Source organism: Aulostomus chinensis, chromosome 10 (genome assembly GCF_037954235.1).
Source record: "Aulostomus chinensis isolate RoL2024-O1b breed Wild chromosome 10, RoL_Achi_v1.0, whole genome shotgun sequence".
Classification (NCBI taxonomy): domain Eukaryota; kingdom Metazoa; phylum Chordata; class Actinopteri; order Syngnathiformes; family Aulostomidae; genus Aulostomus; species Aulostomus chinensis.
Window position 1 is genome coordinate 24,847,582 of NC_141329.1, and position 11,705 is coordinate 24,859,286.

At 41.4% G+C, this 11,705-nt stretch overlaps 1 protein-coding gene across 2 annotated transcripts; it reads right to left on the reverse strand.

The window, feature by feature from the left end:
- Window positions 1–458: 458 nt before the first annotated feature.
- Window positions 459–11,677, reverse strand: LOC147254979 (scaffold protein ILK). Of its 2 annotated transcripts, none has more exons than XM_086216578.1 (13): window positions 11,526–11,677; window positions 9,986–10,220; window positions 4,974–5,139; window positions 3,848–3,943; window positions 3,648–3,744; window positions 3,480–3,563; window positions 3,177–3,262; window positions 2,949–3,058; window positions 2,623–2,750; window positions 2,339–2,460; window positions 2,075–2,174; window positions 1,287–1,417; window positions 459–1,188 (listed from the first exon to the last, which is right to left on the reverse strand). In XM_086216578.1, exons 2-13 carry the CDS (start codon window positions 10,072–10,074, stop codon window positions 1,039–1,041), a joined length of 1,359 nt encoding a protein of 452 aa, XP_086072704.1. In that variant the 5' UTR covers window positions 10,075–10,220; window positions 11,526–11,677; the 3' UTR covers window positions 459–1,038. The 2 variants fall into 2 exon arrangements, with proteins under 2 accessions (XP_086072704.1, XP_086072705.1); XM_086216579.1 differs by having other exon boundaries at window positions 9,986–10,175; window positions 11,526–11,675.
- Window positions 11,678–11,705: the final 28 nt, after the last annotated feature.

Sequence of the window (11,705 nt, forward strand, 5' to 3'; positions counted from 1 at the left end):
ATACTACAAGGTAGAAAAAAAAGGGGAATCACATGGTTGACTAAATAGATTGCCAGTACTTAACATTGTAATAACTCAAGGAATTTTAGACATCTAGAAAAAGAGCCAGACTATACTCTTTAGTACAGCTAAGAGAACCCAAATAATGTCTTAAAACAATTATGTTTAGGGAAGGCAGGGAATTTAGGGAAATGAAAATAAGCTTCTTTTTTTTAATAAAATATTTTAGACATCTAGTAGGTTACATATCAAGACAATTAACAGACGCAAATCAGCCATTTGTAATGCATTTACAAAGTTTCGTGGGCAAAATTGTAAGAATCAGAACTGACATTTTGGCTGCCTAGAAAAAAAAAAGTGTTGGCCATTTCTCAGATCATCTTCAGCACGTTACGCAGGATAGTCAAGGACGAATACTCAAGGTAGACAAAGCCCATCGCTAAAATGAAAGTTTCTTAATTTTACTCATGAAAAGGCTTCAAGATTTATCATGCTTGCCAAACTGCACACAATTTTTAGCAGTCACATATCTTGACAAGGCCTGGTTTGGGTTAAAATGTGATTTAATTTATTAGGAGACTCCATTATAGCTGTGGAGAAGTTTCCAGTTTCAAGAAAGACTTTTTAACAGTGAGCCCACCCCAGACCTAAACAATACCATAGAACCATTGAAGAAACACAGCAGGCCGCCATGCAGACCTCCACAGGTTATTCAGTCACCTTAAGACTCTTAGTCCATATGATTATAGTTAAAAATATGAACAGGCAATGCTTAAGCTTCCGGGAAGATCGCATCAGGGATGAAAGGCGAGGACACTCATTAAAAAAAAAAACAAAAAAACTGATGTCACATTGAAAGTGAGAAAAACAAAGTAGCTGCTCCTGAAATCACGTCAGAAGCAGAAGCAACAGTGGCGTTTACTGCAGCAGGTAGAGTAAGAGTTTAAGGCAATACTGGTAAGAACCACACCACATAGCAGAGAGACATCTGGGGGGAGATGTCCACAGACTCAATAAAAGGTGGGCGCAAGAGGTTTTTCACTTGTCCTGCATTTTTTCCAGAATTGGCACAATCATGTCAAATTTTGGCCTCTTCGCTGGGTCCTCATTCATGCATATCTTCATGAGCTTGCAAATGTGGGGTGAGATACCAGGGGGGATTGTGGGCCTCAAACCCTCCAAGGCAACCTGAAAATCAAAAATATCCAAACATTAGAATCTACTAAAGCTAGATCAGTGAGAGGTACTTTTTTTAGCCACACCTTGGGTCATCTAACCCTACTAACCTTCATGCCAATCTCCATGTTGGACAGGTCAGCAAAGGGCACCTCTCTGGTCACCAACTCCCAGAGCAGGACAGCAAAGCTCCACATGTCTGCTGACCGACGGTTGATCTCCTCTGGCTTCTTCTGCAGGGCTGAGCACCACAAAGAGCAACGAGTCAGAGTTACACAAGGACCCGTCACTCAAGCACAGTTGTGCATATGTTTTATGATCTCATTTACCACCACGGTCGAGGTGAATACTTGAATCTGGTTGGCTTGGATGTGCCATCTGATAATGGACACCTTGTTGGATATTATCGCTTACATAAGGTGGAAAGACACTGACTAGTGCCTTCATGTGACGACCCACTGCTGTGACGTGTTCATTTTGGACAGGGTCTCCAGTCTCTTATTTGTTCTTCTCTGTGGACTTTTTTTGCTCACTATTTAAGCTTGTGGGTTTAATTTCATCTTTGGTCCTGCGTCCCTTCTTCATGCAGCAGCCCCCTACCAATTTCAGTCTTCGTTTTTGATAATTAGACTGTAAAAAGCACTCACTCCCTTCGTGCTCCACACACACTGCTGTGAACTCAACACCACCACTTTAGTCTTGCAGATGTCCCTGATTATTTTCCACTATCAGTTTATGTTTCCAACTAAGTTAGATTTACAATGTATCTCTCTGGGAAATCAGCTGTAGATTACATTTGGCTCTGCAACAGTCTAGAGTTGCCGGCATCCATCATTCATGCTCCGCTTGTGTTGCTTCAGCTGTCACTTTGGATCTGTGCTGTATGAGTGATGCTTACCCTCAGGAGCTACCCACGCTGGTGAGTACATCCTGCCAGGACACTGGAAGGAGAACTTGACATCTGACATGCTGATCCTGGCTGTCATGTCTTCATCTATCTGTGGAGACACAGAACACTGAGTAAATTGTCACTATCAGATGTAAAGGACACTGATTTCTCCGTGCAGTTTTCTAGGAAGCACAATTTCTGTTGACTGGTCAGATATCTAATAAAACAATCGAGGCCAATATTAGATGTGCTGTCTCCAAAGGTTCTTCTTACCATAACGCTCTTGCTATTAAGATAGTGGCGAGGGATCATTGGTTCAAGTGTGTGCAAGAAGGCCATTCCACAGGCGATATCCAGAGCAAACTTCACTGCCTGTGTCTGGTCCACCACAAAGTCTGACAGCAGGGTGAGAAATAACTACTCTGACTTTCACCATTTAACAAAGTGACAGTGAGATTTCTGCAGGACAAACAGTGATGACAACAATATGGCAAAAACATAACTGCAATAAATCACAAATCCAGAGAAGACTTTGTGATCAGAGTAAAAGTACTCACTGGTGCCTTCATGCAGCACGTTGTAGAGAGAGCCATAAGGCATCCAGTGTGTGATGATGATAGGGTGAGGGGCGGGTGGAGATTGACATGCTCCCAACATGGGTAGGACATTTGGGTGGGAAAAAATCCTGGGATGGAGCCCAAGAGTAAGGGACAGAGTGGAAAGGTAGGCAGACAGAGAAAATAAAGAAACAAACCCACACAGGATTTGACATAAACAGACACAAATACATAGAGTTTGTTTCGACACAATGGAAACAGACATATGAGTGACCTCAACAGCACAGAATATACACACCACTTTATGTTCTGGATTAAGTACTTGCCTGAGTTTGGGATACTCCTCATTGAAGTCTCTGCTTTTCCTTGTTGTCCAGTCACGAACCTTTAGCACTTTAATAACAATTTCATTTCCTTGCCAGCGTCCTTGCCATAACTACAAACAAGAAATTAATACGGAACAGCAACATCAATGGTATGGTCTTTGTATAAGCCCATCATCAGTTCTGCATGAGCTTCCAGTATAATAAAAACACGCCATTAGCAGAAATTACCTCTCCAGACTGGTTCTCATTTATTTTAGCCAGTAGAGAGAGCTGTTTGTAGTCGATGCCTGCCTGCTTGTTCAAAGTGCCATTACCTAAAAACACAAAACTGAAGTTAACTCCCATGAAAAACTTTTCACAAAGCCTATTCAAGTATAAATATGCGGACGGAAAAGCAGAAAAACTTAAAACACCACATTGAAATTGTTGGATGCCCAACATGGAACATTCTGAGCTCAAGCGCAGCACTCTGCTGGAACTAGAGTCATACTGGTCAGCTAATAAGTGGGTTTATGGGTCTGCTGGACTCACGGGGTCGGGTTCTGGTGGTGCCTTTCCAGAAAGTGTCCTTGAAGGGAATTTTAGTCAAGTTCTGTCCCATTTTCTCCGCTTTTTCTAAATAGAAAAGAGAGAAGTTCAAAACAAAGAATGAGTGGTTGCTCAAGTGGAAGAATTAGGTTTGAAGGGAAGATGGGATACCTCTGAGGAGCTCACGCAGGTGAGGTTTGGCTTTGTCCAGGGGAGTTTCCCCATATTTGTTACAGATGCTCACCTGAGCTCCACTGATCACAAGGTCCTGAGAATTGGGGTAACAGTGGTGTTAGGAAATGGATAATTTGATGGGAATTACACATGAACAAAAGGGATTTCTCTTTATCACCACCAGAGGTCATACCAACCTCAGCCACTTGGTCTTGGCCCCAGAAGCAGGCATAATGCAGTGGTGTGTTCCCGTGCTCATTGGCTGCATTGGTGTCTGCTTTGCACTGAATCAGCTTAAAGAGAACAAGAAGCAAAGGATTTATGAGTAAAAACAAGGCTGGGCACATCTTGTTTGGGCTGAATACAGAGATGAACTTTAATGCTGCCAATAAAAATGGTGGCGCTTTTCTTTGCCTGTGGACTCATACCAGAGGTATTGAGACATGCCTAATATTAAACTCAATAGCTGCCTGGCAGCAACTCTAAATCAGACACCTAATTTTATGACGTACAGGGCTGTGGGCTGAGACAAGATACAAGATGTCCACGAGTGTTTTGCAGAAAGCAACATAGAATGTCTCTCCGCAATACAACCACCTGACAGATCACAACAGGTTGTTTACTTTTACTATTTTGTCAAACTGCTGATTTGAAAAACTGAATTAATCGTGTCATATCTGCACAAGTAACTCCTGAGGATTACAAACCGTATATATACCATTATCAGGCCTCTTCAAAAGAAACAGGAGTACTGCAGGAGTTTGATGTTCGAAAGGTTCTTGGATGTACAACAGCAAAAGAAGCACATCATTTGATTAGGCGCAAAAAGTTCGCTTTACAGGACAAATACTACCATCTAGGTTGGGGATTTAATTTGCCAAGAGATGTACATGAGCCTTAGACTGGGAAACCTGGAACCCAGAAATGCCATTATGATTGATTATGAAACTGTGCAAAATTGACATTCAATTCACAAGGAAAAATACTGTTTCTTTAGCTAAATAAGCGGACCGACTAGACTCTGCAACAACTTCATTACCAAGCATTCATGATTTTGAAATTGCTGATTGAGGAACTGCAAGAACAGACAAGACTTTGGTTTGGTGAGTTCAGATGACATCATTTAAGGTTTCATAATATCCTGTGTTCATGAAGCAAAGATAAAGAGATACATGAGTATTTTGGCTGGTGAGACTTCAAATGCGAGATTAGTGACAGATTCACAGCTTTGGCAGTTTCTGATGCATGTGTTTGACACAGTATGAGTCAGTTCTAGGAAAAAAAGAACAAAAACTAGTAGAAACCATCACTTTTGTGTACTACCTTTCCCACAATGTCACGATGTCCATGACTGGCAGCCAGGTGCAGAGGTGTGTCGTCGCCACGGTTCATTACGTTAATGCGAGCGCCTCTCATGATGAGCATGTCCACCACACTGGAGCGGCCCTCCCTGCAGGCCCAGTGCAGAGGACTGAAGCCATGGTCATCCCTACAGGGAAAGAGGAGCGTTGATAGTCACACATATACAGTATATACATATCTTCATCTCTCAAATAGAAGTTGATGTAACACAAGCAGAGACCATGGTTAGTAGGCCTCTGACACTCATCATCTTAGTGACACACACAGCACAGTGGCCTTTATTACTAGATTGATTACTGATGTACTTCCTCAGAGGGTAAGAAATCCAGACTGAGAAAGAGCGCGAAAACAATTGTAGCTGAAGAAACTGATGAAGTTCTTCTTAAAAAGGTCGGCGAACCTTCCTTAAGCAGCACATATACACTCCAGCTGCTGTGCGTCATTCCTCTTTTCTCCATCCTCTGCTAGCTGAGGTCACCTCCCTCCATTTATAAATCTTCCTCCCTCATCATCTCCCTCTCAGCTCCACTGAAAACAGCTGGACATTGCCAGTGATATATTCCACTTTCCATTCACTTTCCTACCCAGTGTGGCCTTTGCTGTTTGTACTAAGACACTGAAGAATCCTCCAGTTGATAAAGTTATGCATTTGCTCTGAAATTAGGAGTAGGCAGACAGAATAATAACGTGATCTGAGAACTGAGGGAGTATTATGAATCTAAAGGAATCTGAACCCCCTCCCCCCGTCCCCATCTATTCCCCGGCATGTAGTTACACGTCCTGAGGAGTTCTGCACAAAACAGCAGCAGGAGTCTCACAGAGACCCTCAGTCTCACAACACACATCTATCTGTGCAACTGGCTGACCTGCTGAGGTCACACCAGATCTGCTCGGGGTGCAATTTCCCCTCAGACCAAAGGCCAAACCCTAAAAACGAATTTTTCTGCGTTTATGAGTCCCCACAGACTCACTTCTATGGTTTTATTTGTTTTCAGAGTTAAGCTTGCGACTCTTTAGGAAAGGAATTAGGTATTTGACTAATTCAAAGACTTGAACGCATAAACAGTGTCTCAGTATATCAGGATGATTAGATGCACAACCATCTGTTAATAACTGACATGCTGATGGCATCTTCTCGGCATGTCTTAATTTCACTTAAAAGCAAGTGAATACATCGCAAGATCAAAGTTAGAAATTGCTTTAAGGGTTACATCCACTGTAAGAAGTATGTGATATGTTAGTAGGAATATGTAAAGCAAAAAACTGTTTATTTCCTGCCTTCCCTTCTTGTTTTCTGTATCATAAAGAACATTTAGTAGAGAAACAAAATTGCAATTAAATCTTTCTCCATTTTCAATCAACCTTATTGACTGACATTTTGTTGAGAAACTTAAAATGCGTGTCATATCTGTGTAGCTGGCAGCTGAACAAGCACCTCTGGTGGAACCAAGTTCACCCCAGCCCTCTGGTTTCTGTGCTTATTTCTATTTGGGGAGACTTATTATAGGATATATTTTCCCTTTAAGCCAACTTCATCCAACACTCCAAACACACTTGAGCACCAAGGTTTTCTCCAGCTCACCCCCTCCGCACTAGTTGTGGTAATTTATTTCAGGCACTTCCACCTGCCAACAGCCTTCAGTCTGGCAGACTGAAAAGCCCGAGGTGGAACCCCTGTCTGTACTTTCAGCACTAATTTAGTTCATTTTAATGGTCCAGATGACTAGAAATGGCCAAGATGGGTTCTATTAAAACTTTGTAGTGGGGTTCAGTGTATTAAAATAATATTATAGCAGAAGGGATGTAATAAAAAATTTAAAAAAAAAAAACTTTTTTATCATTCATTTCACAGGACAGCAGAGTCAGATCCATGTTAAACCCTGTAACCCAAGTTGACTCATTCACAAAAACTGTCAACACAAGTTATTCCAGCCTCCAGACTCCTGTCTGTTGGCAGGCTCATACTCCAGCCCTGACATAAAGGGTTATATATAAAATCCGTATTCACTGCATAAATCTACCACCTTCTCAAACAAGAAGCCTAAACACCACAAGCACTATGTAAAAGGTAAGTGCTTTGCTGCACAGAAAGGTAAGTGGGGAAAAAAGTGGTGTTAAAACTATTACTCACACATTTACAGCACTGCATTATGATGCACATTTTCAGGAAACTACATACAGATAGCCTTCAAAGCCAAAACTAATACGCCCTAGAAAAAAGTGGAACTCCTTTCTCTATTTGAGACAAAATTTAGTCTGACATAAGGTTGTGAGAAGAGGTCAGCCACAAGGAAAGCATCCTAAAATTCACCCTAGAATCAAAATACTTGTGTCCCCTTGGCTCAAATCCAATATGAAACTATGACTCTATGCTCAACTTAACCCTTTTTAAACTTGGAGGAAATATTAACAGGGAAATGAGTGGAGCTATCTAATCTAATGCTGCTGGAGAACGAATACAGGAAACACATAAGCGGAGGAGGGGTAGGTGACGGGCTTTTGCATTCCTCTTGAAAAATTCACTGTGGAGGACACACACACACACACACACACACACACACACACACACACACACCCAGATTCCCTGTCTCGTCACGCATGACTCTTCAAGTCCTGCCCACTCTCATTTTGATAGGTGGTAGATAGCTCCCGAGAGGCATGCATGTTATTCCTTGTAAGGAGATTCAGCATTCCACTATTACTCCTTGTCTGGTAGTTACATCAATGTAAACACCACTTCATCCAGGAGCGCAGAAACAGGGGGAAAAAAAGGTAAAGCTCAGACAGACAGAGACATAGTGAGCTTACTGTTTATTAAGGAGGAATTACTAATTCTTAACGAGCCATGAGGTTGATGAAAAACAAAAACAAAAATATGAATGTTTCTCCCACTAGGCAACATAGATCAGCCAGGTTAAGAAGTACTTGACATGCGATAAGTCAGTAAGAATTTTGTGGAAGCATCTATCCACATCAGATATACACAAATATACATTATTCATTGATGAGAACATTAATACAAGGAAAATAGTCAGTGTAGTAATTGAAAGTAGAGAAATGATTCATTTTTTTATAGTAAAGACAATTACAATATTGCAAAAGAGCTACTAATTACTACAAGCATATTATTATACTTCAATAACTTTAAAAAGAGTAAATATTCCTCTTGAATTTCCAGGAAAACTCTCAGACAACATGAAATATTCACTTAATTCAATGGCTCTTCTCGGTCAGAACTCAGCAACTGGAGACACCAATGCGACTCAAAATGTAAGAAATAGCTCGACATCTTCATATCATGTTTTGCTGTTAATCACCAGTGAAGCATACATAATAAATGCCCCTGTTGCTATGCATGAAATTGTCACAGACCTAGTTGACCATTCAAATTTTCCAGCAGGAGAGAAAATGTAAAGTCATTCTGATAGCTATAGTTGATGCATGTGCTCAGCCTTTGTTCAACCAATATCATAAATCTCAAACCAAAAAGACAGCAGTTCAAAGTAAACGGTCATATTTTATAGAAAAGTTTGATCTCTCTGAAAAACCAAACCCCACCATTCTAAATCTAGGATGAAGACCCCTCCCCTGTGTTCATCACTCATTCTACGCATTGCCAAGTTTTTATTCACAAAGTCAGCTGAGGATACAGAGGAAGCTCGAGACCGACTGATGATCTGTGACCAACAGACAGCCAGAACTGTTGAGTAGTCAACATATCAATGTTGGCAGAAACCTGCGGTACATCACGTCCACTCTGTTTGGCAGAGCCTGAAGTAACCGCAAGCATGACTGGGGTGCACTCACACTTGGCCGGCTGCCTTGTACTGTGCTGAAGCACAACTGCGCATCTTCCCCTGTCCCACACTGGCCTGCGCTTACATTGTATACATCATCACCAAGCCGTGAATTAGAGCCTGAGATTTGGTTGGGAGTGCCGTGGGCAAACATTTATTTAATGGAGTCACAGAAGTAGGATCCACACTCTAGGTTGGCTACTTGGATTAACATACAGCGAGAAAGTGAAATTCAACCAGCATGTACAAATATCATGCATGTACAAATATTCTCCTGCCCTCATCGTGCTATAACATTGCTTGGTAATTCAGTAAACCTGGACACATTTTTTTTTGCACTCTGCCTGTTGCTTGCTGTAAGTTACAGCCCATGCTCCATGTGTGTTTGTACCATGCTAAAACCCACCACTTCCAACTTTTGCTTTTTCATAAAAGTGCTCCACAGCCAGCAATCACACTCACAATCAAACAGACCAGACATTTGGGGCAAACATGCTCAGGGACGATATGGATCGCCCTGTGCGAGTGCGCCCTAACTCTACCATCAGAGCAAACTTCCTGTCCAGCATCACGCTTTTGAGTTATTCCTCTGGCATTCCAGAGATAAACATTTGCTCGAAAGGAAATAGGTTCAATCTAAGGCCATTATGTCTCTGTGGACTGACAAAGTCAGCTCCCGGCCTGCACTGGAACAAAGCTTGAGAACGCAATTGCAAACTCATCTTTAAGTAAACACAGAGTGCAGTGTAACTTGTACATCCCTGACTTTATACCATATTATACAGCATCACAAATCAATGTTGTGGGGAGTCATATGCAAACAGTAGCAGTACAATTGTGCAAAAGGGATCGTTGGAAGAGACATTTCCATATAAAATAGAGGAAGCTCTGCAGTATGAGGTCATCTCAAAACTTAACACTGGTTCTAAGTCATTGACATTTTACCAATTTAGGAGTCTGTTCATTTAAAAAGATCATTGTGCAGTGGTTAGATATCATAATTGCACAGTGACATCAAAATTAAGTATTTCATTAAGTATTTAGAGTTCGTTTGTCACTATTATTCATGCCTTTTTTTCTAGGTCACCAAGGAAGAGAGTGTTTGGTTGATTCTAGATACCAATAACATCTGGCTTATAAAATTTATAGATGAAAGATAAATGAACTTTCGCTCACCCTTGGTTGAGGTCATTTTCTGTATTGTCCAACCATAATCGAACTGCAACAGCATTGCCTTCTCGGCACTGTGTGAAGATATCATCCATTTTGGCTGGTGTACTCTTCTCTTAAGAATGGAGACGTAGATGAGACAGGCGGCCAGCGGGGTTCAGCAGGGTCCTGGCCAGCATCAGTCCCTCATCTGGGACTGTGGGGGACACAAACAAAGAGACTCAGCGGCACTCACACAACCCTGAAAAAAAAAAAAACAACATAAAAGTGTTAACTTGAGAAAATATTTCTCTGTCAGTTACTGTTGTACAGACCTGCAAACATCCACAGCTAAGAAACCATGAAAATCTTGTGTTGAGCAATCCAGTCCACCTGAGTCATACTAGGTGGAAATGTTGCTCATTACTTTCTGAATCACAACACGGCTGCAACAGGCACCTTGTATCCTAGGGTATAATCAGTTTAATCCTTTGTCATAATAAATTGTTTTTTCCCTTCCCGAACTCAGCTGCAAGGGGCACTGTATGTGCGCATCCTCATCCCCACACCTTTAATCCACCATCCCCCTCTGTTCACCAGTGACATAATAAGTCACTGGACATAGAATCCATTCAATTTTGCAATCAACAATCCAAAATGGTAGCCACAGGGAATAAAACTCTAAGATTATTTAAAAACATTTGCATGCAGTGACGCACTTTTTAAGTGCAGCAGTTCTGGCCCAGAAAACATAGCATCCCTGATGAATTGCATTTTAGTAGATGTAAAACTATTGTCCCTGTGACTTTATTTCATACATTCTGAACTGTAATTTACAGCCTAATCAAGGCATTGATAAGTTGATCAACATAAAACTAATCTACAACTGTTAAAATACATGGTTGAACAAAACAAAACCTACTCAATGATTGCAGCTTCTTTTAGAACTTCTTTAACTTTTTAAAGTTCATGCTACTGTTAGTTCAGGTCACACACAGCGGGTTGTGAGAGGGGTAACAAATGCACAAATGCGGCGTAACACCAACCAAGAACCGGGATCTGCATGAGCTGAAATTAATGAATATTTATATTAAAATGTTTGAATGACCCAAACACACAATTAAAACAACGATGCTAAAACTGGACGCAAAACGTCACAGTCTAAGTACAACTGACTTTCTGTAGCAGTGAGCTTTGAGTTAATAGCTAACATCATCCTGCAACATTCACCACAATCAATTCACTGCTAGCTACAATGTTATCTACTCTCGCTAAAACAGGGACATTGCTCGTTATCTTGTTGACGTCTTACAGTACTACGGGACGCTTTCTTTACACTGGATCAACTACAATTCCCTCAATTACCTGGACACATGAATAAACACCCTCAGGATAACAAAATGAGACATTTTGGCAGCTGTTGCTAACAAGCTAACCAACATTCTTGACGCCGCGGACCGTTTCTCTCATTTGACGAAAGCAAACTGAGAAGCGAACCCACCGTTTCTCAGTTTTAACACAAAAAAATTATTACGTATTTTTATTTCGTTCCATACTGTGTACTTACCACGTATGTTAGGGTGCTTTTTTTCCCCGGCAGAAGTTATTCGTAGGGTTATGTTAGCTCTGAGAGATTGAATGCTGCCGTACAGTACGTCCACACCCTCAACGCCGTCAGCACTCACTGGAGGAGGAAGTGCTGCCCCCTACAGGCGGTGGAGAGTACTGTGCGTACTCATACCAAGAC

Bases quoted from the DNA above. Each gene is read 5' to 3' on its own strand.
- LOC147254979 (XM_086216578.1), bottom strand. From the start codon at position 10,074: ATGGATGATATCTTCACACAGTGCCGAGAAGGCAATGCTGTTGCAGTT. The intron at 3,944-4,973 runs GTAGTACACAAA...GTTCTCTTTAAG, and splicing joins ATCGTGACATTGTGGGAAAG to CTGATTCAGTGCAAAGCAGA. The intron at 1,189-1,286 runs GTTAGTAGGGTT...TTTGATTTTCAG, and splicing joins ACATGGAGATTGGCATGAAG to GTTGCCTTGGAGGGTTTGAG.